At 45.0% G+C, this 27,668-nt stretch overlaps 1 protein-coding gene across 2 annotated transcripts in view; it reads left to right on the plus strand.

Moving 5' to 3' along the window:
• The window catches only part of plxna2 (plexin A2), a 305,307-nt gene that overhangs the window by 252,559 nt on the left and 25,080 nt on the right, over positions 1-27,668 (plus strand). For both annotated transcript variants that reach the window (XM_015967086.3, XM_070544789.1), the window contains exons 18-25: positions 2,941-3,180; positions 3,794-3,937; positions 4,145-4,379; positions 6,222-6,364; positions 10,304-10,572; positions 23,933-23,999; positions 24,180-24,326; positions 24,907-25,066. In XM_015967086.3, coding sequence (XP_015822572.3) covers positions 2,941-3,180; positions 3,794-3,937; positions 4,145-4,379; positions 6,222-6,364; positions 10,304-10,572; positions 23,933-23,999; positions 24,180-24,326; positions 24,907-25,066 — 1,405 coding nt within the window. The remainder of the gene's footprint in view (positions 1-2,940; positions 3,181-3,793; positions 3,938-4,144; positions 4,380-6,221; positions 6,365-10,303; positions 10,573-23,932; positions 24,000-24,179; positions 24,327-24,906; positions 25,067-27,668) is intronic.

The following is a 27,668-nucleotide window of genomic DNA, read 5'->3' on the forward strand; positions in this document are numbered from 1 at the left end:
CAAAAATCATGACGATGTCAGTCCTTCACTCTGATCCGTGTGAATTATTAAGAAAACAACAAAAAGATAACAGAATAAAGTCAAACAACGCTGATATTTTCCAGCACATCGTAGAGAACTGCAAACCCGTTTCTCTTCGCGTTCAACTTAGATTGGAGCTGAAGTTTTATTTTATTAGCATTTTTAAAAAGGCAAAGCAGAAGATAGATCCAGTGTGGGAGGGACCAAGCAAGTAGCAACAGCTAGAGCCTAAATATCAAATGTTAGCCTTCAGGTGACCTTTGACCCGGTGAACTCTTCACATTTTTCCCCCACACGCGATTCCTCAGCCAGCACTTTGGCTGAGTTTCTCTCACCGCTGCCCTGGCCAGAGACCTTTGCATGATGGAGTGGGTTGTAAGCACACACTAGATCATTGTAATGTATTCGGCCACAGGCGTTGGAGCGGTGCTGCCTTAAAACAGCCCAGCTCCCTCCAGCAGCAGAGGAGGAAGACAGATGAGGCGGCAGCCCCAATTATTTTCTCTTTCTGTTGACCTCAGTTCACTTTATCAATTCTCTTCATCACTTCGGCAACAACGTGTAGCCTCTCACCCAGCACTGCTTAAAGGAATAGATGCAGTCTTGTAAAAAAAGGGTGCTGTAGAGGATTGTTGTTTGTAGAACGTGGCAGAAATTACATCTAGAAATGCAGCTGAACCTTTATGAGACGGTCCATGTTGGAAGGCAGAAGTAATGCGCACGTCCCATACCCAAATATCCACATTACTGTATCGTTTTGTGGTCTCGTAGTTTTTTTCACTCGTCCTTCTGGATTTAAAGCTACTGTTCTGCGTGATGATAGAAGCAGTTTTCACACCCGAGAGGAATCAGGGAAGGAAAGCATTTCAGAAAAAAAAATTGAGAAAGTGCAAGGACAGTGCAGGAAAAAAAAAGAAAAAGTATCCATCTCCGGCAGAGCAGATGGTAGTCGGAGCTTTAGTTGACTTGCAAATGTCCTGCTGTTCCAATGTAACAGTCAGGAGGAGGCAGCCAGAGCATCTGGGCTTGTCTGTGTAACACGTCGGTGTGCCAGCAGTAAGAAGGGCCCGCGCCGAGCTTCACCCGAGCATTTTCATCCAGTAAACCTTCAGTGTCTCTTCACTCCTGCAACACGAAGGCCTCACACCGTATGCATCACCAGACAGAAACAACAACTTACAAGCTCGTGTACGAATCACGTTTGGTTTGGCAAAGTCAAATTATAACAGTCATTTACCAAACCGTTGCATAGTGTTCTGTCACTTCACGTATGAATGGGCTTTCTGTTTTCTGATGATGTTAATTATATTAATAACATCTGGCTCACTGCAAATAGGCACACGTGGATGCAAAGCCCTCTGGTGACTCCCCTCAGTTCTGGAAACAAGCCCGAACCACAGCCTGGCATCTTTTAGGTCACTAAAACGTGGGATCACAGTAAGATGAGAAAGTTCTGAATGAAGTTCAGTCAGTGAGACGACTCCTGAAACTCAGGAGGCTGCAGCAGCTGGTGAAGGGAGCTGGTCTTGTGATGATGCAGCATGTCCCTGAGCACTCTGGTGTTTTAGTGATATTTGCTTTGACGTGTGTGTTCAAAAGGAACACATTCATTAATTTTCATTGTTCATTTCATGATTCATGATTGTTTATCATCATTTTATTAGCTAAACCACCCATACAGTTTCTCCCACAAAACATCATTTTCTATTATTTTCATTCAAAATGTGATTTTATTTAGGCACAGCAACCCCTACCTAAAGCTGTTTTGCTATTTCAGACCCGAGAAAAACGATAAAGCGGCTGCCTCTTTTCTGTCTTCATTAACCAACTAGTGAGCTCTTTTATTGACACCATGTTTGTTTTGGTTGTACCCATAAGCCCGGCTCTCTTTCCAGTCTGAGTAATCTAGTGTGCCCCCTAGCGGAACACTCCAGTACTACACGCAGTGCAGCAGCAAGTATGTGAACAAAAACGCTGCCTGCGCCAAAACGAGATTAAAAAGCAATTTTACTCCAGCCCTTAGACACAGGAAAGGCTAAATAACTGATTATTTGTTAATTATTAGCTGCAGTCTAACATTGACTTAGTGTTTCTGGTCTGCATCTGAGAAAGAGTCATTAAATATACCAGTCATTTCCCTCAGTACTGCTTCGGCGACTCACCTTACTCCATGCTGCCTAAATCCAATTGGTGCGCCTTGCACGGACGAGTTTGCATCGCTCTCTCTCCCTTTCGCAGCAGCGAACAGGTATGAGGCGTGGTAGCTGCTAGCGTTCACCAACTTTGATGATATTTACCTCTAATTAAGTTTCTTCCCTGGAGAGAGGGAGCTGGGAGGGAGTGAGAGGAGATATAAAAAATAAAACCTCTGTGAGCAAAGTGCTGTGCAGCAATCAATCATCTCTCCCTTTCTCCTGCAGCTGAGCCAGAGAGGATGGATGGAAGACGGGTCTCTCATCCTGGCGAACTGGAGCGAAGTAATAAAAGAGCCGTAGCTCAACCTTTACCTGAGGAGACAGAGGAGCGATGCCTCCATCCTTTTGTGGATGTTGTCCTCAAGTGTTTTACAGTGAGGCGATAGCTGTGATTTATTTCCAATTTTACGCAGGCTTCCCCTGCAATAAAGACGGATTTAAGGACAGATCATAAATCCTGCTCTCCGAAAAAAGCTGGGATTTAACGTGTCAATTATTAGACTGCTGAGCGCCCTTTAGGGTTTGTATTGACAACAGTGTATTTCACTAAAGAGCACAGCTTTAGTTATTGTAACCGATGAGTTCAAAACAGATCAGGTCAGAGTCTCAGACCTAAAAACGAGACAGCTCGATGTGCTGGATAACTAAACCACGTGCCACTTGAATAACGACACCCATCAGAAAAGGTGTGACCTCCTACCCCCGTGTGTCTGCTTCTCCTCAGGTGTGTAAGGTGTTGAACACCACCAGTATGAGCTGCTTTGCTCCCTCCCTCCTGGCGGAGTACCTTCCAGGCTTGGATACAGTCAAACACGCTGACGAGTTTGGCTTCATCTTCAACAACGTCCAGGCGCTGCTGGTCTACAACAACACCAACCTGCTGTACTATCCGAACCCGTACTTTGAACCCCTGAGCACCACTGGAGTCCTGGAGCAAAAACCTGGCTCACCAATTATCCTCAAGGTACGGCGCGGGAAATAAACAAATGCAACTGACCATGGACGTAATTTGCACCTTAGGAGTGGGGGGGGGGGGGGGACACGGGGGGGATGTTTACAGTATGTTCTAATGGGAAACAGGCTTCAACACAAACGGTTGTTTTCCGCTTGGTCCTAGAGCTCAACCAGTGTCAATTTAATGTAGCGTAATATTGTTTTTAGATGGTAAAAAATGCAGGGATCAAAACTTGATTTTGGAAAAAGTGGGGGGGACATGTCCCCCCTGTCCCCCCCAAAAAATTACGTCCATGCAACTGACTCACCACAGTTTTTTACAACAACATGTTACTCCCCGTCATCTGATTCTCATGAAGGGTGCATAGGGATTCGTGCTGCCTTAAAACTGTCCAATCGGCAAGTCTGTCGCGCAGGATGTGGACAAATTTTGCAAATACTGCAGGAAATCCCTCAGCTGGCTTTCCTTTTAATGCCTTCTCCTAATTCATTTCACCATGATCTGATCGCAGACTCACACTTTGTCGCCAAAGTGTCCAAGCGATTCAGGTATCAAACCACACTGCCTTGTGGGGTTTATCTCCTGATTTCACACCTCTCTCTCCATTACTTCCTTCCCACAGGGCAGAAACCTGATTCCCCTGGCGTCTGGAGGGGTGAAGCTTAACTACACGGTGCTGATAGGAGAAACCCCCTGCTCTGTCACTGTGTCTGAGAGCCAGCTGCTGTGTGAGCCTCCTAACCTCACAGGACAGTACAAAGTCTTGGTCAGTACGCTTTAAGCTGTTAAGGCTTGACCTGTCTACCATTGTTTTGATTAAAGTAACATGTTCCTTATTGGTTGCATTGCTGCATTACAGTCATCATTTACTACACATAATACTCAACAAATGTACTCCTAACATGAGGAACCTGTGTGCTATGGCTCATTTTTTTTTTACTTTGCAACTCTGTGTGCTTGCCTCCTTTGGCAGGTTCAAGTGGGAGGCCTCCACATGTCTCCAGGCGCGGTGCACATCATGTCTGACAGCCTGCTGACCCTTCCAGCCATTGTTAGCATCGCAGCAGGTGGAGGTCTCCTCCTCATCATCGTCATCCTCGTCCTTATCGCCTACAAGCGGAAGTCGCGAGAAAACGACCTCACCCTGAAGCGTTTGCAGATGCAAATGGACAACCTGGAGTCACGAGTTGCCCTGGAGTGCAAAGAAGGTTGGTGTGACAGGAGTGCGGTCTGCATGCGTAACGTGCAGCTGTGCTATAATGCATACAGCGAAGTGGGAATGTGAGCGGGCAGTAATCACATAACAAGCATAAATGTGTATCTGTGCTTGCAGTCTGTAATTCACTGCCAGGCTCTGCTCCTCCGCTGTTAAATTTCTTCCAAATCTGGACCAGTGAGCGATTGCAGTTACTTAATACAGCAGTCTCAGTTAGTCAGCCCTGCACGTGAGCCTCCTCATCACACGCTAAATCAGGCTCGCTTCTACAAGATTTAGAATGAAAGAAGCATCAACAGCTGAAGCATTGGACAGCCCTACCTTTTCCCAGCCAGAGATGCAGGTTATTATTTACATTTTAAATGTTTAACAAAGATGCATTTTGTTTTTGCCTCTATAGTAATTGCACATATTGTGCAGATGTATCAAGCCATCCCAAAACCCCGGCTTTCCACCTCACCCTGACCTCTACTCATCACTTTTAAACAGTTCAAATGATTCCGCCGTTCCTGGGTCATTTTGCTGGTAAAACAGAGGTCTGTGTTGGAGGAGGGGGGGGGGGGGGGTCATCAGCTGGAGAGGACCTTATTAATTATCCACTCCAGCCTACCCCTCTCTGCTCTGCTCTCCCTGTGTTATTAAACTGTAGGGGTAGGGGTAAAGAATTGTCAAATGACAGACAGATAGACAGAGAAGGCGAACAGGGAGAATCACAGAGGCCGCCTTTGGGAAAGAAGAAGATTAATGTTTTAACCATTAGCAGCGGCCATGAGAGTCCTGCCTTGCAGCTGGGATTTAAACAGGTTTCTCTGCAAGTTGCAGGGTGCTGTAAAGGCCAGGAGCTGAGGCCTGATACTGGTTTATGGGGCTTTGAGGTGGCCGTTGGGGGACTGCTGCTGCTCTGGTGATAGGCTGTAGGCAGGGAGACTCCCCAAGGGCGGCCGAGCTGGGCTGCAGAGCCGTGGGCCTGAATGAGACTCAGTCAGGATGCAGCCAATTAACCAGTGCTCACCTGCAGCCTCGCACTGAGATGACACAAGCTTTGGGACCTTTGCTACAGCCAATTTACTGTCTGTGAGATAAACATGAGCAAGAAAAAAGAGATGTGTGTGAGTGTGAGAGAGGGAGGTGGATCTGTTATTATTATTTTATATTTGCAAAAGGGAGATGTAAAATACTGACCTGGGGATGAGCCTTCCGTCATTCTCAACTCACTGCCAGTAACACGGTGAAGATAAGAATAATTCCAGGGTATCCGCGGGTCCTTAAACAGTCTTAAATTAGCTTTTCCAAATTTAAGGCCTTAAAAATCCTTAAAAATTACAAATAATCCTTAAATACAGTTTCCAAAGGTCTTAAATTACCAAAGACCCAATAAACAAGATTCTTATATTTCTATGAAATTTTCGTGAATTTCTAGTTGGTGTTCAGCGTTTTTTGTGTACGATGTTGGCGTAAGCGGAACCGTACACGTTCAGTTGGTTGTGAAAGGGGGCTATTTTTAGATGAGCACATTAGCTGGTTAAGCTAGTGGGAGTTTGCGCCATGGGGAAGTGCAAGTTTAATGGTAAATGGATGGCTAATCCCACGATTGCGAAGTGGTTAGCAATAGCTGGAAATTATAGCTTATTTAATTTAAAAAATAGCTTAAATTTAGTCAAAGTGGCCTTAAAAAAGGTCTTAAAAAGTCTTAAATTTGGCTCCCTTAAACCTGCAGATACCCTGAATTCCCTAACTTTCTCCCTGGGGATTAAAGAAGACTTTTATTCCTGTGATGCATTTTTCAAATATTTTCTCCAACTGGTCTCTCTTTCCTGTCTCCCCTCTCTGTCAGCATTTGCAGAGCTACAGACAGACATCAATGAGCTTACCAGTGACCTCGACAGAGCCGGTATTCCCCATCTGGACTACAGAACATACGCCATGAGAGTCCTCTTTCCCGGCATAGAGGATCATCCTGTCCTCAGAGAACTGGAGGTAACAACTACAGGAAAAGGGGATTCGAGCTGCAGACAACTGAGACACATAAGCAGCTAATGCTTTAAGGGAGGCCAAAGGAGGGTCAGACCGAAGTTTAAAAAAGAGGCAGGGAGCGCTCCATGGCTATTCCCACTGTGGGACAACCTCTATAAGTAGGAAATTGTTCAACTGGGAAAGGAATACCAGTCTGCCAGTTATCCATCCTGAGGTCTCACGCGTGCTTAGTCAATCATGCTGGGCAGGACACACACACACACACACATACTCCTCACACGTGCGCTCCCTCATGGAAAACAGGGTGCCAGCACATTGCTATTTCATCCACCGGTGGCTGCAGTATGAGGGGTAATGAAGTAAGTAATTCCCACTCCTCAAGCAGGAGGGCGGGTTCTTCCACTCAGATAGAAACTGTCCGTTTAGGACTTCCTGCTCCTCTTCACGGGGCCACGCTGTTTGTTTGAAATGGTCGTGTTTTACGTGGGACGCTGCCAGCGAACAAAAGCTCCTAAGCAAGAGACAGGACACCTTTTTGGAGGGAGGGAACACATCAAAAGCATGTCCTAATCAGCATAATTTGAATGAAGTATACTGAACCAAATGTGCCAGTGTAGTGTTTACTTAAACGTCTAGCTTAGTGGTGCTAGCGTTAGCAGTCAGCTGGCTGAACTTTGTGTTCTGAAACATGCTTTAAGTGGTGTAGAACGCCTCCATCCTAGGATCCTGGTAAAAGGTTTCAGGCACCATGTTGTCATTCTTCATCAGAGTCCCAGAACAACCTTTGTTTTATTTTGAAATGATAAATGACTTCAGATGAGAATGAAAGACTTACAAATAAAAATGTTTAGCTGTTATTTGTTACAGAATTGACAAGAAGCCTCAAGACGTACCCAAATTATAAATGTTGGATATTGGAATGAGCTCAGATTCTCTATTTTAGACCCTTTAGCCACAGACGTTAGCATGTTTTATCATAACATTTGACTGCAGCCAGGTCATAGTAGAGCTGATGTAAAATCATAGAGTTTGGGGCTTAATGTGGTCGGATTACTAGTAAATAAAGACACTAACCCCAATACTGTGATTTGCTCGGGGCTGTCTTTATAAATTATGATAAATAAATGGAAAATGTGATGATGGGGAAAAACGGATTTTAAATAATTGTCTTAGTAAACACAGCAATGGTGTATTTTTTTCTCGTTTCTTCTAGACAGTTTACATAGTTTCACAAATGGGTGACTAGATGCTTGGTTGTTGAAATAAAGCAGGCACAGTAAGTTAAAAGTCAGATGTAATTAACTTCTTACATCGATGGTGCTCAAAACATGAAATAACCATGGCATTATCTGGGACAAAAGGTCGTTTCCACTATTAATACTTCAGGGTAAGTTTCCTGGAACTTTGCGACAAGCGCGTGTCTCCATTTTACCGGGCTGGCACAACCGGACCATTTTCTGAGCCATATCAGGAAACAATGGAGTCCCATAATAAAGGGTAGGCACTGGGAAATGGCCAGGGACCTCATTTGTGAAGCTTGCTTATGCACAAAACGGGGTTGGAAAACTGCGTGAGCAACTTTCCACGTAAACTTTGGGATTTATAAAGGAAAACTTAGCAGAAAAATGTGCGGAACTTTAAGTTGACTAAGGACCTGGCTTGCGCACATTTTGGACGTGGAGAGCACCTGCAGTGCTGCTGCTGAGAAAGATACAATTATGAAATCCTGCAGCATTATCACTTGTACTGCTTCGTGCGCACACAGAACAAGAGCCCCCACACGCACACACACGCATACACACACACACACACACACACACACACACACACAACCTGAAGCGCAGAATACGGAATGCAGAATATCAGCAGGGGGACAGATTGAGACAGAATGTCATGCGTCTGTGACAGTGTGTGTCCTGTCACTGTGACCCGATTGATCGTGTGACCCGATTGATCATGCACCCTGGCTACTTAGACAAGGGAGATCTCTGTTTGGCTGACTGGTTAGCATGCATGACTCTCACCTGGGAGTCTGGGGATCGAATCCCGATTGGACCATTTTTTTATATCCGCCACAGATCTCTCTGAAGAACTCACAACATTGACGGCTTCAGCAACGCTGTGCCACTCCGTGGATTTTCTCTTATTTGTTTTGCAAAAGCACTTCCTTTCATTTCTCCACCTCACCCACAAGTACCTCAACTTCTGCTTGTGAAATTGCGCTTCCTTGATCTGCGGTCGCAATCTTAATTGTGGAGCGCTGCAACAGCCGGCTTATGTATATGCATGAGATCCACAAGTCACTTTGCATTGACTATTCTTGGCAGAAAGTGGGCGTGGTGAGGGTGGGATGTGACTCAGAAACAGCTGAGAACCTTTCTCATTAGTCTCTGATTTATGAAGCGGAGATTGCGTGCAGCTGTGTGTACTCCAGGTTTGATAGATCACAAACCTACTTGGCGTAAGTACTTTTTTTTTTTTTTTGCTGAGCTTAAGTACGGTTTTAGTAAGGATTCTACGCAATGTTTGATAAGTGAGACCCCTGGTAAGGTCACAGGGCGGGACTTGTGGTTAACTCGTGGTTATTGGTTATACCTCAGTAGGAAGCTAATGCAGGGAAATGTGACGGCCACCCCCAGTCCACCCACCCCCCACCCACCCCCACAATGCCATAATTCATGGTGCATTGTTGTCTCACAGAGTGCTGTAACAAATGATGTTTCTTATGTTCAGTGAATGCCACATTTTACTTCACACAGCAGCTCTTCTGTTACCTCAAACCGATTAAATTATAGCGTACTTCGACAGAATAAAAGTTTTGATGTAAATGACAGAGGTGTGGACTCGAGTCACATGACTTGGACTCGAGTCATTATTTTAATGGCATCTGACTTGACTTGATAAACTCTATAAAGACTTACGACTTGACTCGGACTTGAATGCCAATGACTTGCGACTTGAATCGACTTGCATCTGTTGACTTGATGATGACTTGAGCATATTTGACATTTTAGCATAAAAGTGGCACGACATGAACAGAAATTATGAATCATTCTTGGTTCTGGGTTTGATCTTCTACTGCTAACTTTAGCAGCACTTTGTTTATCATCAGTTTCAGTTGCACTTTCTGCTTGTTTGAGCAAATAAATGAAGCTTTAAGAAGCTTTAATTCTGGAATTTATTTATTATATTTATTTATTATTTATTGTCATTAAATTGAAGTTGGACCGATAACTTGGTTATGACCTGAAAATTCAAAGTTAAGGACTTGGACTTGACTTGAACTTCTGCATCATTGACTTTGGACTCAACTTGGACTTGGTTGCCTTTGACTTGGACTTGACTCAAGACTTGACTGGAAAGACTTGTGACTTGCAAAGCAGTGACTTGGTCACACCTCTGGTAAATAATTTTCCTAGACACCTTTTCAGTGACATCACTCACTGCCAAAGCAGTCTCGATACGCCTACGTTTCAGCGGAGTCTTAAAAGGGTTGATTTAGCCTGGAGACACAACAGCTGAGAGGACCAAGCCAACGTAACTTCTAGTCAATTTCCCCCTCCCAAGAAATTCCCCATAATTCTTATAGTGGAAACACAGCTAATGTTATACCAGAAACCCCCAAAACCAAACTACAATAAAGTGTTGAAAGTGAAAGTTTTGTTTTAGTGCCGGGATTGTCTATTTGACTTGAAAGCGAAAGGGCTAATTTTGACCACACTGCTTTTTGGTAGACCCCTGGTCAATAATTGATTAGGCTCTTCTCAGTTAAGCGTCATGAGTGTGAGCCTCTGTCTCCCTGAAGTGAAACATGAGCGAGGAGTTCAGTGCCTTTGGAAAAATCTTTATTTTATGTGGGCCAAGGTCACAGTAAAGGTTGAAAATGACTCACTATGCTGGGTATCATTCAGTTTCAGCACGCATTCATCTTCATGTATTCAGGTTTCGGGCAATGGCCAGCAGAACGTGGAGAAGGCCCTGAAACTGTTTGGTCAGCTCATCAACAACAAAGTGTTCCTGCTCACATTCATACGGACACTGGAGATGCAGCGTTCTTTCTCCATGAGGGACCGCGGCAATGTGGCCTCGCTCATCATGACAGCTCTGCAGGGGCGACTGGAGTATGCCACCGATGTCCTGAAACACCTGCTGTCAGACCTGATAGACCGCAACCTGGAGAGCAAAAACCACCCCAAGCTACTCCTGCGCAGGTAAGAAGACGACAATTCACTGATTCAGCTGGATTTTCATTACACTTCATGTAGATTTATGGTAAACATCAGCCTCAAAGGCACTATCCAATGAACAAAGACAATGTAGTTTTATGTTATCATTTTGACTTTGAAATTGTTCTAGAAAGAAAAGAATTAACATTAAGTAACACAAACAAACAAAGTCTGTTTAATATCATAGAGCATCTTAATGAGAAGTGCTTTAATCCTTCAGTAACACCGCTTGCTTTATATAACGTTCTGATGTTTATTTTAGGCAACAGTGAACGCACAGGATTAGCGCGCTTCTCGTCTCCCATGGGGTTAGTTATGCAGATGCTAAAACCACCGTCCTCATTTAAAATCACGAGAATAAGTGCAAAGCTGCAGGAAGACGTTGATGATTATTGACAGATAGATGAGGATTAATTCAAAGCTTTGTGTTCCTTACCTGTTTGTATGTTAATGCATTCTGATTCTCCTGAGGAGAAACTTTGTAGAAAAAAGGCTTTTAATAAGCACTATTGTACATCTGCCATCTACGCTTTGCTAAGATAAATGACGTAGCACAGTCACATCAGAAGAAACATCTGAACCCTCTGCGTTCTCTGGCTCTTGCTTGATGCCAGTTTCACTTACGCTCCAGGCTCAGGCTCATCATAAAACATTCAGATCGGGTACAACTTTCTCTCTCGTTGTGCAGCCAGCCTATATTGTTTTCCACTGGAGTGTAACGATTCGTTAGTTACGTCTTATGTAATGAACCATAAAAGGTGAGATTCCATAGAAAATATGAAATCAATTTGATGTATCTTTGAATATTACTTTAAACAGAAGATCGGAACTTTTTATTGCAGGGATTAGGTAACACTTCGTATTAACCCAGAGTCAAGAGAGAGAGCCAAGTTTTAAAGTTGAAGAAGATTTATTTCTAAACAATTTAAATAAGGCTAACTAACTCTAAACGCTCTGTGTGATGAATGGATCTAGGTGTGAATGAGGCAAGATGGATGGTGTGATGTGGAATGTTGTTATCAGAACTCTCGTTTTCGGAGAAGCATTGGTTCTGTGTGGGAGCGAAGGGTTTGCTCTAAACTACAGTCGGAGTTTTGAAAACCACATTCAGACGCCATATTGCTGCTCTACATACCCTTGACGGAGATCTCCGTTTTAGATCCAGAATGCCAGGTCCTCGGACCCCCTTTTGGTACCGGAGCCGATGAAACAGCGTACGTTACGACACACTAGTCTTTGAATGCCTCTGATTGGAGGAAAGGAAAGCTCTGATTGGAGAAAAAAGGAATGTGTCATGCGATTTTAACATTACGTGTGATAGGAGTGTCTAGTGCTTCTGTACCAAGTTAATTCTTATACAAAACTACTGATCACAGTATTATAATTCAAGTAATTAACATTGTCATTTGACAGATTGATTTACATTGGGCTCACATTATCATTAGGACTAACAGATGTTATTTAATTATTATTTAATAGAGTTCTTCTGATTTCCAAAAGAGTTCTTCTTGGTCTTCTCTTGAGCTGTAGGGGAGGCAAATAGCTAGTTAAAACAGTTTAGATGCAGAGGCATCAAAGGCCTTGAGCAATATCTCAAAGAGATTAGTTCTTCATGATGAGAGAAGGGAAATGACCTTTAGGTGGAAAACAGTTCCTTCGTGACGCTACAGGAGTCTAGGATGATATATTAAAATTTTAAACGAGGACGACGAGGACACACTGGCACTCTGTAAATGCAGAAAAGACACAAACAACAGTTTGCTCAAACACATATGTGCAAAGCGGGGTCCTGCTTGGATGTCTGACAGCTTGGATTGATTTTGATTATGTTTACATGACTAACAAGCTGAGACAGTGACAGCAGGTAGCTGCTATACATCCAACAACACCTTCATTCTAATGTCAACGTTTCCACGGTGTCGTCATCTGAAAAACCCACAATAATTTCTCTGGGCAAATACCTGCCAGACATAAAGCATGGTATGAAGGCAGAGGGGTGAGAGAGAGCAACATAGCATGAAACAACCAAGATAAAGCTGTTTTTACACAAGCCAGCAGGGCCCAGCATCACCTCTAAGTTTTTATTATCCTATCTCATTAGGAGCACAGCGGTACATAATCCTCAGGTCCCCACCACGGCAGCCTGGAGGGGTAAATGTCCTCCAGTTTTTACATCTCACTGCCAATTTTTGTTAAGAATTCAAGGGATTACCAATTTGACATGGATTATTTGCTGTTGTTCCTGTCTTTATTGCCGGTTTGGAGAAAAGCCAATAGGTAGGCCAAGCAGCAGACTCACAAACACACAGATTTACTGCTCTGTGACCAAATTCAAATATATAATGTCCTTAGGCACTCTGTGTTTTTGTAGCATATTAAATGAGTTTGCAGGACTCTACCTTGTTTCAGTAAACACATTGTAGATAGTGAAATACATACCGTTACAACTAAGACCTTGGTCTAACCGTAGAGCAGCTCCACTGACGGGACCCTGAGCACATTGTGGTTCTTATCCTGTGAAAGATGCTCTGCAGTGGGTTTTGAAAGAAGATAAGTTGTGCTTTCAAATCACAATGTTAGCTGTTGCAGGAAGCCTCTGAATTAAGGTTGGTCTAGGTCCACGCGGCTCCACGCGGAAAAGTTGCGTCATTTTAACAACCACGCCCCTCCACCGTGCCTTCGCATGAACCAAACTTTCCGCACCGCGCACCTAGGAAATTTTCTAACCACGCGGACGGTCGGACGTGGAAAAACATGGCGGAATGGCAAGAACTAGTATGGCAGAGGTTCGTAAATGAAGACATTTGTACGATTCAGCTCTCAAAGATCACGTGATCAACATGTAGTTAATAATTCTTGGAGAAAAATAGCTCGCACTGTCAGAAAAGACGAGGACGCTGTTAAAAAATGCTGGAATGCCATGTTGTAAACAACAGTAATTTTTACTTCTACTATGGTGTAGTGTTGGATGCATGTCGTAGAGCTCCATGCTGCCCCCTAGAGTTTGGGAGAATATTGGCTCACCGCAGAGACAAGCCGCATGAACCATAAACGCTGCAAGCTGTGAAGCATCCGCGAGCCGCATCACCAAGCGGAAAGTAAATGCGTCCAAGCATAAACTAAGCTTTAGACGTTCCCTCTCTCGCTCACAAAAATTATCAAGTGAGGGGCAGATAATGAGTGACTGACAACCTTACCCAATTATTTCAAAAGGTTGTAGTTTAGACATGGCTAGAGACAAAGGAAAACTGTAAACGAGAATAGTAAAACCCAAAATTCACTCACCTAAATAGCATATTATGATGTCATCAGGCTGCCGTATCGGATTGCATACTTTAAAGAGTTCCCTTCTTATTTTTATATGATGTTTTGCTATTTTCACTATAGTTTTATGTTTTTAATTTATACATACATAAATAATATTCTTTTATAGTTAGATTAACCCTAACCCTAAAGACAGCCATGCCATATTTGTCAGGTTTTTGGGATTCTACCGCTTCATAGTCAACTATCCCTTGAATGGATCAATCGATCCAAGGAAAGTTTCTTGTCTGGACCATATGGCTGGAGTATGTGAAATAATCATGTTTAATTTACTGTCTCCACCATGTCTGCCACTATTTACGTTTATTTTTTTAACATTCTCGCTAGGTCTGTCACCATTAGCACTGCTTTTACCATCCTTCTTACACCCACCCAAACTTGGTTGGAGATGGTTTTCAAACTCTATAAACTCCAAACTTTCAATAGAAACACCTCCATAAGTGTTGCTCAGATTGAAAATACACATCTCTACTATCTTCTGGTATGAAGTAATACCTTCATGAGGGATCATATTTGCAGCTGTGGCTCTTTATACTCAGCAATGAGGCTTGTTGCAATTTTGTGATTTTGGCACTTAAAAGGTTAACATGACAAAAACGAGTGCTAAAACACAGGAAGGTTATTTGGGTCAAGCAACGCTCCTCCTCCTCCTCTCATTTATATTACATTGGGTTGAAGGGAGTTCTGTGTTGGATGTGTCTGAGTTGTGGCAAAAAGCATTCCTTATTTCCCACTTTAGCTGTCACTGGATACTTTTCTCTAGGGAAAAGCGTGTGTACTAGCTAATGAGTTAGGCCTTTTAACGGAGAACAGTGAGTCATGATACAAGACCTGGTTCAACCTGCACCTCTTCCAGGCTCACACACTGTCAGTTGTCATAAACCTCGTTTTTGCAACGCCTTGGTGTCGATTTTTCATGTAATTAATGAAGCAACTAGATTTTAGATCTGAAGGAGTAAATAGTCTTAAGAATAGAAAAAAATATACGTTCACCAACAAGATGAACAGCTATGAGCTAAGCTACAGTTTATCATAACCAATAGATCGGTCCCGCCTACTTACACTGTTGGTCTTTTTTAAATACGCAGTAATCGTTGCTTGCCTTTTTCGCTTCATCCTGCATCCTAGCAGCAACCACTTTAGTGCCTCTGGAGTCGGTGTTTGTTTACGTCATGCTACATTCAATGTAATTGGAAAAAGGAGCTTCAAGCGCTAAACCTCTGACTTTGTTTTCTTTCTGGCCTTAGTTGGGGGGGACGGATCTGGGTCGATCAGAATCGGGGGGGGGGGGGGGGGGTGTGTCAGATCCCCCCAGACCCCCCCCACCCCACCCTGTATGCGCGCCTGGTCAGTCAAACTTCCTTGAATCACATGCACCCATTTCCTCTGACGTGTGCTTTTCTGGGTAACTCGGTTTTCTTTGTGCGTAAAGATTTTTAAGGCTTCTTCATTTTTTTGTCTTCATGGCCGAAGGGTTTTAGATTGCACATACTTTAATTTCTCTAAAAGCTTCTTGAAAGACAAACCTAAGCTATTGATTACCTCGCACTTTGGTGTGCTAAGTGGAATTTATACAGCATTCCATAATGTTCAGGGTTTGTCTTTAAAATTGATCAAAAAAATGTCCTTGCTTTTTCTTCATGTCCTAAAACTCCTGCTCCTCTTGTGTTGGCCGCCACTTGCTTCTCCATCTGTGTTAATTATCACTCAAACCACTGTGCCAGACATCAATATATCCTGAAAATTCTTCTTCTATTAAGATCTATTCTCCATTATCTCCCTCGTCTTAACTTTTGCCACTTTTCACTCACTCTCTTTATCTTCTGTATAATGCCCTTTTAATGGAATCACAGAACATTGCTTCTATCACCTTGAGACTCTTCAATCTTGTCTTATTTTTCTTCTCAGCATTTTTGTAATGAGATTTCCGCCCATGCAGAGCAACGGCGTACAGCATTATTAAGAGCACCAGCATTGTGTTTGGCATTAGTTTCATTGAAAGTCGTTTCACTTGCCGCTAAAATAACCCCCCATCCACCCCCGCTACCATTAGCAAACCAGAGCCCGGGCCCCCTTAAACACTGCATGGGATAATGAAATCCTGATGTTCATCAATGAAACTCAATTAACAGAGAGAAGGAAGAGAAGGGAAGAAGGAAAGGAGATGAAGAACAAAGTGCTCTCCCTCACGACATTCAAGAGGAGACTTATTAAGGGAGGGGGGAGTGAGCGCAGCCCCCGCACAAAGGCTGTATTTGACTTCCTTCTTCGGGACTTGCTGAGCTTATTAAAATGCTTAATAGGTTCCATTAACTTCTAACACGCGAGGCTCGTAAAAGCAGGAATAAGGGGAGGATGGTGCGCCTGGTGGGGCGATTTCTGTAGAAGGATAGCAATTACAAAGGCAGCTGGAGTATTGTCTGAAAGAGATTCACAATAAATGTAGGCATGTTTATTGTAAAATAAGTGACAGGGCTGTGGTGAGTCAGAATCTTCAGCTGCCTAACCCCCCTGACCCCAAGTGTCCATTTCCCCAGAACCCCACCAGATGGCAGCGTCACAGTCTTGCATAAACAGCAAAACGTTAAGTTACAGAAGAAGAACATTTAGGTACATTTAGGACTCATGAAACCTTTAGAGTGCTTCATAACTACTTTATTGCTATTAGGTGTCCCATTTTAAAGCATGTAAAGTCTGTTTATGTCTCATGTTTGATTAAAAAAAGTACATATTCATCCTACGTTAAGGTACAGTGTCTGGAGATCATCTGTGTTTGATGGAGAAGAAGTCAAGCTTTTTTTTAGTTACATGTTTTTTTTCACCGAATGCCTGCACATGTATGCAATCCTGAAACAAAACGTGGGTTAGAAACTTGTAGAGATACGCAGGCAGGTAAACAGACTGATGTGTCAAGTGTGTTTCCATTACCTGGAATTCAGGGTTAATTTACGGTAACTTCCCGACATGTGCGGGTCTCCACTTGACCGGGCCAACCGAGCGGCCATTTTCAGGAACTTTCTGCGAACCTGAACAGGGGCAGGTACTCAGAATTGCCCAGTGATGTAGCTGAGCTGAACTTTTGGTTAACTCACGCTAATTGGTTATAATTCAGTGGGGAATGACATTGGCAGACGCCGTTCAAAACAACCGGCGTTAGTAAAATTAGAAGAGTTGCATGTGAAACAGAATGGAAACCCCAAAAAAACAAAAAAGCAAAGATTGCGCTGCTTTAAAACTGCCATCACTAAACTCCCAACTCCCGAAAACCCGGTGGAATTCCCCACAACGACGTAATTCACAGGGCTTTGTTTCCTCACAGAGCTCCGTCTGTGGAAAGTCCTGAGAGGGCTGGAATGTCTCATCTCCTGGTCAATTTCCCTGACCCAGAATACACTCCGGTGTTCCGGTAAAGCCGGGCGTACACTGTGCGACTTTTTCACTCGTAGCACTCAGCTTCAGCTCAAACTCTACGACTTCCTCGCAGAGCAGACCTCACGAGTCATGTGCTCACACTGTACGACCCAGTTCTCGGATGCGACCTGACTGCTCACACTGTACGTCTGGTAGCAACACGTTGGCCCTAAAAATATGCTAAAAATAGCAGTTTTTACACAACACGTCAGACTTTTTTGTCTTGTTTTGCCTGTTGTCCTTCGGGAGTGCTGCAGGAGGACACACAGGGATTTATGGGGGTTGGATGAGGAAAACAAAATAAAGAAAGTAAATCTGTGTTTTGTGATCAGTTTAATTTGACATGAACACGACAAACACGCTTTCTTGACAATCTTTGTGAGTAAAAAAACGTGTAGAAACAAAAACGAACAGCGTGTGTTATTAGGGAAATAGCGGGCGAGCGGCGTTGATGCAGGATTGCGCATGCGCCGTGAGCGGTTCTGATACGTTTTGGGTCGCAGCTGCTCGCAGCGCCGCTTCAACAGTGCGATACCCTCACGAGGGACGAGCGAAATATTAAACACTCCAGAAGTCCGTGCGACCTCACGACTGCTGATCGGTAGCTGGTCACGTGGTGTTAATCGCCTCTCGTAACCCCCTGTACACTACACGACCGCTCGGCGCAAAACTCGCCCCGATGTCGTGGATTCTCGCACGACTGGAAAATCGGCTCGAAAAAGTGAAAAAGTCGCACAGTGTACGCCCGGCTTAATGTAAACGCAGCTGTAGACCAAACTTCAGTACCTTTAAAACTGGAAATGTTTTCCCTGTAAGCACGTGTGTTTAAATCAGCGGTGCCTAACCGTGGTCCTCGAGGACCAGCATGTTTCGCCTGAGTGAGTAGTCGGCTTCTAGAGCCGTACGACCTGCTGAATAGGTAGTTCGGATATCGTATCAGTTGTGTTGGAGCTGAAAAACAACTAAAACTCGGTGGATAGAGGCCATGAAGGGCAAGGTTTAGACACTTCTGGTTTCAAGCATTAACTAGAAAGCACATCTTACTCTGCCATGTTGTTTTGTAGAAACTGTGCAGATAGGATGTGGCTCTAAAAGTCCTGCCCACTCCCCTGCTCATAATCACGCCGTTCCTAATGATCACATAACGAACTACAGCTGCTTAATTTAGATTCTACGTCCACGCAAAGTTCTTTGGCCTAATTATTGTCAACACTGATGGTTCAATTAGAAAAGCATTAGTTCTCTTTCAGCAGCGTTTTTGCTCGTTCTGCGTGGAAAACTGGGCGAGCTAAACTACATACCTCCCTCCTGTTGAAACATCACACCTAACACTCTGTCATCCAGTTCCAGCAAGCTGCCAATAGACTGACCAGCAGATTCATTCCCAGGGAAATAGCCTCCGGCTCAGACAGCCACACATCATTCAAAACAAAATACAATCCCAGCCTAACCGCCCTGTCGCTGCAGGAAGTTTGCAAAAGCAGCGGGAAAAAGAGAAAGGGTTCTCATATTTCTTTAATTTCAAGAGAAACAAAAAAGAACTGACACGTCTCGGGGACTAAATCGCTAGCTGGTGTAACCTCCCTGGCTCAGAACATCCCTGTGGTACTTCTGAATCAGCTCCAGACTTTTGCTTATAGCCCTTAAACATGACTTAACGCAATTATCTCCATAATAGCCATAATCTGTGTTCGGGTCCATGCAGAGCCTGAATAGGTGTAATCATCCCCGGCATTACTGAGGAGATGGAAGCCTTCTCTTGCCTTTAATACCTGGCTGCTTCAGTTCCTGCTAATCCGAGATTCAGCACCATGAGCTGTAAGACCCCTCCATCATATCCGCCAGAGTAATCACAGTAATTTACTGCTACATTAAGAAGGTCCCTTTTTCAATGCATTGCCCTTTAAACTGCCAATGGTCATGCACCAAGCTTGGTGGCGGTTTTCACTCACAACCAGGACACAATCACAAGCTGTCACACTCTTCCAGCCGTTCCGAAGCTTATTTTAACACGCTAACCTGTTATCAGCAGATGAACCAGTTAACCAGGCGAGCTAGAAAACTAGCAGAGGGACAAGTGTCATGGTGAGAACTTTTGTATTTGAATCTGATCGAGTAGCCTTGCTGTGTGTTACCTGGGCAGGACGAGGACACTGCTGTGACGTTGACAATCAGCCACAATGAGGAGTTTATAGAGTCGCGTCAAGGTTTGTAAAAGAGGTCGACCGATATTGTTTTTTCTGATATGTGGAGGTCACGGTCAGACGATGGCTGAGACGTGCTGCCAATTTTTTAGGGGCCAATTTTAATGGCTTGTATCTCGGCAACAGTGTTGGGCAAGTTACTTCAAAACTGTAATGCATTATTTATTACTTGTTACCCTCATTTTAAAGTAATTCATTACATTACAATATTACTGATTTTAAAATGTAAGGAATTACACTACTTTTGCATTACTTTAAGTTACTTTCACCAAAACAACTTCAGTATGAATCTGGTAATGTGACGCTCAGTGAGCTCATGACACATGTGTGGAAGGTGATGTGGTGTCTGAGCTAGGGTTGTTGTTAAAAACAGTCAGATATAATAACAGTGCTTTAAAATGATTGTTTATTAAATAAAAGCAACAACAATCTGTACTCTCAGCATGCTGCCATCTTATATTAACTGAGCAGGGAGTGAGGTGGTGGGGGCTCCAAGCCTATATTTGCCTTGGTCCCCAAATGCCTTGATACGGCCCTGGATGTGGGACTGACTTCTGGGGTGATCTGATTCTATCACATGTATAAATATTAAATGCTTATATATTATTGCTTTTCACTGGTAAAAAATGTGTATTGGGGATAATTCTACCTACTCTTTCTCTTTTCAAGCACTTTATTTTGTTTTCTTGATTTTATTTGAATAATTTCCGGCCCTTTCTCTCTCTAACCTTCCTGCATGCTGCATGTTTTCTCCGTCTTCCAGAAAAACTGTTTCCTAGACTTCCTACTTTCTAACTAATCAGCCAAAGGGATCTTCACATGCGCGGCGCTCCAGCAGCAATGAGTTGAAATCACCGGGGCACAGATTATGAACTCAGCTGAGGCAAAGCACGTCAGAAAAGCACAAAATGCCAGAGAACATGCGCTGATATGAACGATCGCGAGTGAATTATTTTGTTTTAGTGGAGCGATTTTGTGAATGTTGCAGCGGCCGCGTGCAGCTGCAGCTGAGCTGTTACCGCGGCGTCCTCTCTGTCCGCAAAGCTGAGTCCATAAATGACGTCATATATGCAGATACTGGATCTTTCTTCGGGTTTCCCGCAATTTGAATTTTTAAGGAACACATCTTGATTCTGGGTTTAAAAATGCATTGTAATTACCGCGTTACTGACAATTGTACCGAGTAAATATTACCATTTTCTTTCCCTGTAATGCCTTACATTACCACATTACAGCAAAAAGCAATGCATTACAGTAATTAATTACTTTTGTACCGCATTACTCCCAACACTGCTCGGCAATTCCACCGTACTTTCATGCTAAAATGTCACTAGAACATTAGTTGATGCACAACATTTCTGCAGCCAAATATGTTTTTGAACACGGAATTTAACCTACTGTTGAATCTCTCTTTTTTTTTCATTTAAATTCAATTCTACAGCAGCACTGGGCTCCCCGAGGATCATGCGCCTGTGTTTACACCGGCTTTACTAAGGAGGTATATCGGCCGATGCCGATATATAAAAAACAGAAAATATTGCCCCAATACATCTGTCCACCCCTAGTTTGTAGTACAGCAGTAAACACGCTATGGCATGTCAATATTTTTACAATTATTTTGAGTCTACGGAAATGGACCAAGACCCATCACCAACAACATTTCCTTTTCAGGATTACATTCGGCTATCGTCATGAGTTGTGTGTTCAGAGGTATAGTATCATTATGGGAACACGGTGCAGAAGAATAGAGTGTGACGAGAGAGCAGCAGGTTAGATATTTGTTCAGTACTAAGTGTTTAGCAGCATTATGACAAATTGGTCACCACCCACTGATGCTTTATTTGATCACGTGGGTATTCGAGAGCTCAACAGTCATCATTCGTTGTTAAAAGGCCCTGAAATATTTGCATTGACTCAATATTTGACAAAACACACGATAATGTAAGTAATGACCAGATTCAGCTACAAATATGTGCTTTATTTAATCCCCTGGAGCATCAACAGCTTAGGCCGGGTCGGTTAAATTAACTAGAAGTTAACTGACCTCCAAACTAATGAAAAAGAGCTGGTTGCTTCAATGCTGGCTAAAACTGACTTTACCTTCTTTAGCATTTGATTTATTCTGAGAAGGAAAGGTGCTTCATGCGGGTTAACGTACTGTCTGGGACCACAGTACTAGACAGAGCGGATGTTTGGCATAATGACGGTGGGATTGAAGTTGATCTGAATGTGGCGCTCTGCAATTAACAAAGTACTCTGTTTTCCTGAGTCAGATCATTTGTGGCCATGCTCATACACACTTGGCTGTGTACGCAATGCATGGGTACATAAATAAATGTGAGGGGGCATTTGGCTTAAAATGATGAGTAAAGGTGATTTTCCTAGAGAGCCTTTTTTTTATTTTGGTGGTTTTTAATTTGACTTTTTAGGAGTTACAACTTTGATAGTGGTCACGTTATCAAAATATATACAGAGATATCTGTTACAAGGCCGTAAAAAAGTCTTTTTCAGCAGCTGGAAGGTTTTAAATTCAATTCAATTCAATTCAAGTTTATTTATATAGCGCCAAATCACGACAAGAGTCGTCTCAAGGCACTTCACATAATAAACATTCCAATTCAGGTCAGTTCATTAAGCCAATCAGAAATAATGTTTCCTATATAAGGAACCCAGCAAATTGCATCAAGTCACTGACTAGTGTCAGTGACTTTACAGCAATCCTCATACTTAGCAAGCATAAAGCGACTGTGGAGAGGAAAACTCCCTTTTAACAGGAAGAAACCTCCAGAGAATCCTGGCTCAGTATAAGCAGCCATCCTCCATGACTCACTGGGGATCGAGAAGACAGAGCAGGCACACACACACACACACACACACACACACACGCACGCACACACACACAGACACACACACACATGCACGCACGCACGCACGCACACACACACACACACACACACCAAGTAGTGTTTCTATGGTTACATTGTGATTTCTTGGTAAAGATTCTATTTGGTGAGAGATAAACTTTATTGTATTTATCCTAGTGGATCTATAGTTAAACGGGTAAACTAGTAGTAGCACATCCAACGTCAAGGAAAGCAAAAAGTTATTATCAGGAGAGGGAGAATGTTTAAGTGGTTAGCAGCAGTGTGCTAGACGATGGCCCCCTCCATGAGGCCACCACAGCTCAGCAGAACATCATTGTAGCTTCTTCTGGGGGGAAAAGCACTTAGAGAAAAAATAAACAGCTGAAATAGCAGGAAATAATACAGTTAAAGAGCAGATTGTAGAAGAAAGTAGTAATGTGGAAAGTGGTCAGTGTGTCCTCCAGCAGTGTAAGCCTATAGCAGCATAACTACAGAGATAACTCTGGTTAATCTATCCTATTTAGATGGAGGCATGTTGGAGTCAGGGCAAGGGAGAGCCGTCTTTACCGACTGTACACTCCACCTCCCTTTACTCCCCCACTTGTCCAGATCCAGGCTAACATCAGATTTTAACCATAGGCCCTATCAAATAAAAATGTTTTAAGCCTATTCTTAAATGTAGACAAGGTGTCTGCCTCACGGCAAATCTTATTACGTTTTCCAAAAAGGTTGATAACGAGTGCTTTGAGAAGACATGTGGGAGATTTTATTATTGTTTAGTTTAGTTTTTGTTTTTCACCGCCTAACTGTACCCAAATACTTACAACCTGTTAATGAAATAAGTTTGGAGGTTTTTTTTTTGCAGATTTGTCTGTGCAGAGCACTAACCTCTTCATTCTAGCTGCTCGCTCATTAACCACCGTCTAGTTTGTTTTCCAAGTCTTGTGTTGCATCATGTTGCTAATGAGGTAGAGGTAGAAAAAAGAGTTTTCATGCAAATACAAAATATGTCTTTAAAAGAAATAAATATTCTGCTGCTCAGAAGTAGTCTGAGGTCGCTGCACTCTTGTGCTTTTTTATGCCCAATCGAGCAGCAGCAAGCTGCAGCTCCCCGTGAGACTGACTGGGACGGCTGCAGAGGCGGTGGTTGGTGGGGAAATGAGAGGAGAAGAGATCTGGCTGCGATCAGCCGTTACCTGCCTGTGACGGCTCTTGTCTCTCTCAGCAGCTGAGGCTTGTCACAGCGGCTGATGTCCCGCTGTGTCGAAACCACACATGAAAAACCAACCACACACACACCCGTGCCCTCTCGTTCACGCACACACACACACATACACTCATATGGATGCCCTCTCTCCGCTCTACTCTGCCCACTAACCGAGACCACAGTATATGAACACATCCAGAGGCAGGACGCAACCAGCCAACACGTCAGGCAGATATCCCCTAAACCTCATGAATAATGGAGCCTTTTGTTTTCTGAAGGCTTTGTTCTATCAGGAGAGAATAAAATAGTTTTCTTCCCGTTTGATGTCGTTTCAGAACCGAGTCGGTTGCAGAGAAGATGCTCACAAACTGGTTCGCTTTCCTCCTTCACAAATTCCTCAAGGTTAGTGCGCTGAGCAACACACGTAGGTATTTACGCATGCAGATCGGTGCTTGGGTCTCATCATTAAAGTTTCAAAATTAAATACGTGATTATGCAGGTTGTGTTTTTGGGCCTGACGAGGTTTTGTTTTGATGTCGTGCTCCTCTGTCATGTGTGAACTGGGTGTGTTTGTGTTCACAGGAGTGTGCCGGGGAGCCGCTGTTCATGCTGTACTGCGCCATCAAGCAGCAGATGGAGAAGGGGCCCATTGACGCCATCACTGGAGAGGCCCGTTACTCCCTGAGTGAAGACAAGCTCATCCGCCAGCAGATCGAGTACAAAACCCTGGTAGGTCACACTCCACCGGTCGCGGCAGAAGGTGGCTCAAAGGCTCGCAGGCATACACACCAACGCCAAGCGGCCAGATTTAGACACACACACAAATACTTGGCACGAAAAATGCAGAATTCGACGTCACTCTTTTTTTTAATCCCTCTTTTGCAAGTAAAGAATAAACCGTGGTGCCACACGGTGCCATGTTGGTCCAACATCAGTCTAGGTGGTGGTGGAGACTAAAACAAACCACGCAGACTTCTCTTCTGTGACCATGTGCACACATGATGCGCACAGAGAAAGCCCAAAGCTCTCTCACAAGCAGCATGTGACTTGACGGGGCTTTGATTGCTCTGACTGGGAATTTGGCCCATTACGTGCTAATACCCCAGCAGAGCTGGAAATTGGTGTCCCGCCGAAGGTGTGAAATTAGATTTCGGGTTGCCAGTAAGAGCGGAAGCGGCTTCTCAATGCTCCTGCTATGCTCCAAGGAGACTTCAGTGGTGGCAAACCTCAAGCCAGAAAGTCAAGTCAGGAACAGGAAGCCTCGGGCTCCTTTCTCTCTGCAGTGTTTTACTTTTCCTGTCCCGTGCAGATTCTGAACTGTGTGAACCCGGACAACGAAAACAGCCCGGAGATTCCAGTGAAGGTGCTGAACTGCGACACGATTACCCAAGTGAAGGAGAAGATACTTGATGCCGTTTACAAGAACATCCCTTACTCTCAACGGCCACGAGCTGTCGACATGGACCTAGGTACCACACACACACACACACACACAAACACGCACACACACACACACACACACTAAAGCACATATGTTAGACACAAGGCCCGCGGGCCAGATGCGGCCCGCGGAGCATTTTTATGTGGCCCGCGAGGTAAATATAAAAAATATATTAAAACTGGCCCACTGGCCGATTTTACTGCAAAGACTTCAACTCCCATGATGCTTTGCGGCGTCAGCGCGGAGCCGACGCGCCCCCTCCTTTGTGTTTTTTCCAGCGCCTGCTGCCGGTGTCTGCAGCTCCGCTGTCTCGGACAAACTACACTCCTCTCACTCAGCGCCGAGTTCACTCAGCTGTTTTCTGACGTTGAAGCCCAGAAACGGAGATTCTAGCCGCTCAGTAACGTGTTCACGACTGAAAGAGAACGTTTTCCAGCTAACGTCCAGACAGAGCTGATATAACTCCAGCGAACAGCGACACGCTCAAACCAGCACGGCTTTGTGGCTGCTGTCGTGTTTCCTCCCCGACACACAACAACGTGGTCACGCTGCTCAGACATGTTCAGCAGCACAAACCTATGTGAGCACCTGTTCTCATCTAATGTTGTCATTATTATGATGAAGATGAACAAAACAACAGGAGTCTCCTCCTCAGCTCAGGTCAACCCCATGATGCAGGTATCTGGCTGGAAAAGGTGAGCATCACAGTAAACCAGTGGAGCAAACTGAGCTTTAAATATGTTGGTTTTATGCTCTTTTTCTGCTCCAAAACATGAAAGTTAACAGGTGAGATGTTGCATTTTCATTTAAGATAAAATGATATTTTATTTTGTGATTGGCCCGTGAGAAAAGATTTAACCTACAGTAAACAGGAAGTGGAAAGGCTGCCGATAGATGAATAGAATAGAAAATCCCTTTATTGTTCCTCAGTGGGGAAAGCTAGATGTCACAGCAGCGATGACACGTATTATGTCAGCGCGCTGCTGAGAGGAGCGGAGCTGAGATGAGATGAGATGAGATGAGGATCCAACGCGGAGCAGGAAAACAGGCAGACAGGTGAGAACATTCAAAGGGTTTTAATACGGAAGCACGCTGGACAATGAAACAATGATCCGACACAGTACAAAGAACAGACAGGGTTTAAATACAGGAGGGTTGGGAGCTAAGGTGATTGGGAAACGAGAGGCAGGTGGGAATAATTAACGAGACACAAGGCTGAACTAAACGGGGAGACATGACCGGGTGTGACAGTACCCCCCCCCTCAAGGGGCGGATCCCAGACGCCCACAGGAACGAGGAGCAGGGTGGGAGGAGGAGGCGACGACAGGCCCTTGGAGGCCGGCGCCTGCGGCAGAGGAGGCGACGGGCCCTTGGAGGCCGGCGCCTGCGGCAGAGGAGGCGACGGGCCCTTGGAGGCCGGCGCCTGCGGCAGAAGAGGAGGCGACGGGCCCTTGGAGGCCGGCGCCTGCGGCAGAAGAGGAGGCGACGGGCCCTTGGAGGCCGGCGCCTGCGGCAGAAGAGGAGGCGACGGGCCTCTGGAGGCCGGCGCCTGCGGCAGAGGAGGAGCTCTGCAGGCTGGGCCGGCGACAAAGTCACTGCAGGCTGGGCCGGCGACAAAGTCACTGCAGGCTGGGCCGGCGACAAAGACACTGCAGGCTGGGCCGGCGTTGCCCTCAAAACCACCATCGGAACCGGAGACCGTGGAGACGCCGGGCTGGATGGAGCGTCGGCCTCTTGAGTGCAAATAGCATCCCCAGACGAGGCAGCGGCGATGTCGTCGGACGAGCCGACTTCGGGGACGTCATCAGAGGAGGCGGCGACGTCGGACGAGCCGACTTCGGGGACGTCATCAGAGGAGGCGGCGACGTCGTCGGACGGGACGTCATCAGAGGAGGCGGCGACGTCGTCGGACGGGACGTCATCAGAAGAGGCGGCGACGTCGTCGGACGGGACGTCATCAGAAGAGGCGGCGACGTCGTCGGACGGGACGTCATCAGAAGAGGCGGCGACGTCGTCGGACGGGACGTCATCAGAAGAGGCGGCGACGTCGTCGGACGGGACGTCATCAGAAGAGGCGGTGACGTCATCGGACGGGACGTCATCAGAAGAGGCGGCGACGTCATCGGACGGGACGTCATCAGAAGAGGCGGCGACGTCATCGGACGGGACGTCATCAGAAGAGGAGGCGACGTCATCGGACGGGACGTCATCAGAGGAGGAGGCGACGACTTCGGACACGTCGTCATCAGAGGAGGAGGCGACGACTTCGGACACGTCGTCATCAGAGGAGGAGGCGACGACTTCGGACACGTCGTCATCAGAGGAGGAGGCGACGACTTCTGGACACGCGACGTCAACAGGGGCGACGACTTCTGGACAGGCGACGTCATCAGGGGCGTCGACTTCTGGACAGGCGACGTCATCAGGGGCGTCGACTTCTGGACAGGCGACGTCATCAGGGGCGTCGACTTCTGGACAGGCGACATCATCAGGGGCGTCGACTTCTGGACAGGCGACATCATCAGGGGCGTCGACTTCTGGACAGGCGACGTCATCAGGGGCGTCAACATCAGGGGCGTCGACTTCTGAACACGAGGAAGGGGCGTCGGCCACAGGACGAGCAGGGGCGT

Source organism: Nothobranchius furzeri, chromosome 15 (genome assembly GCF_043380555.1).
Source record: "Nothobranchius furzeri strain GRZ-AD chromosome 15, NfurGRZ-RIMD1, whole genome shotgun sequence".
In the NCBI taxonomy this organism is placed as follows: domain Eukaryota; kingdom Metazoa; phylum Chordata; class Actinopteri; order Cyprinodontiformes; family Nothobranchiidae; genus Nothobranchius; species Nothobranchius furzeri.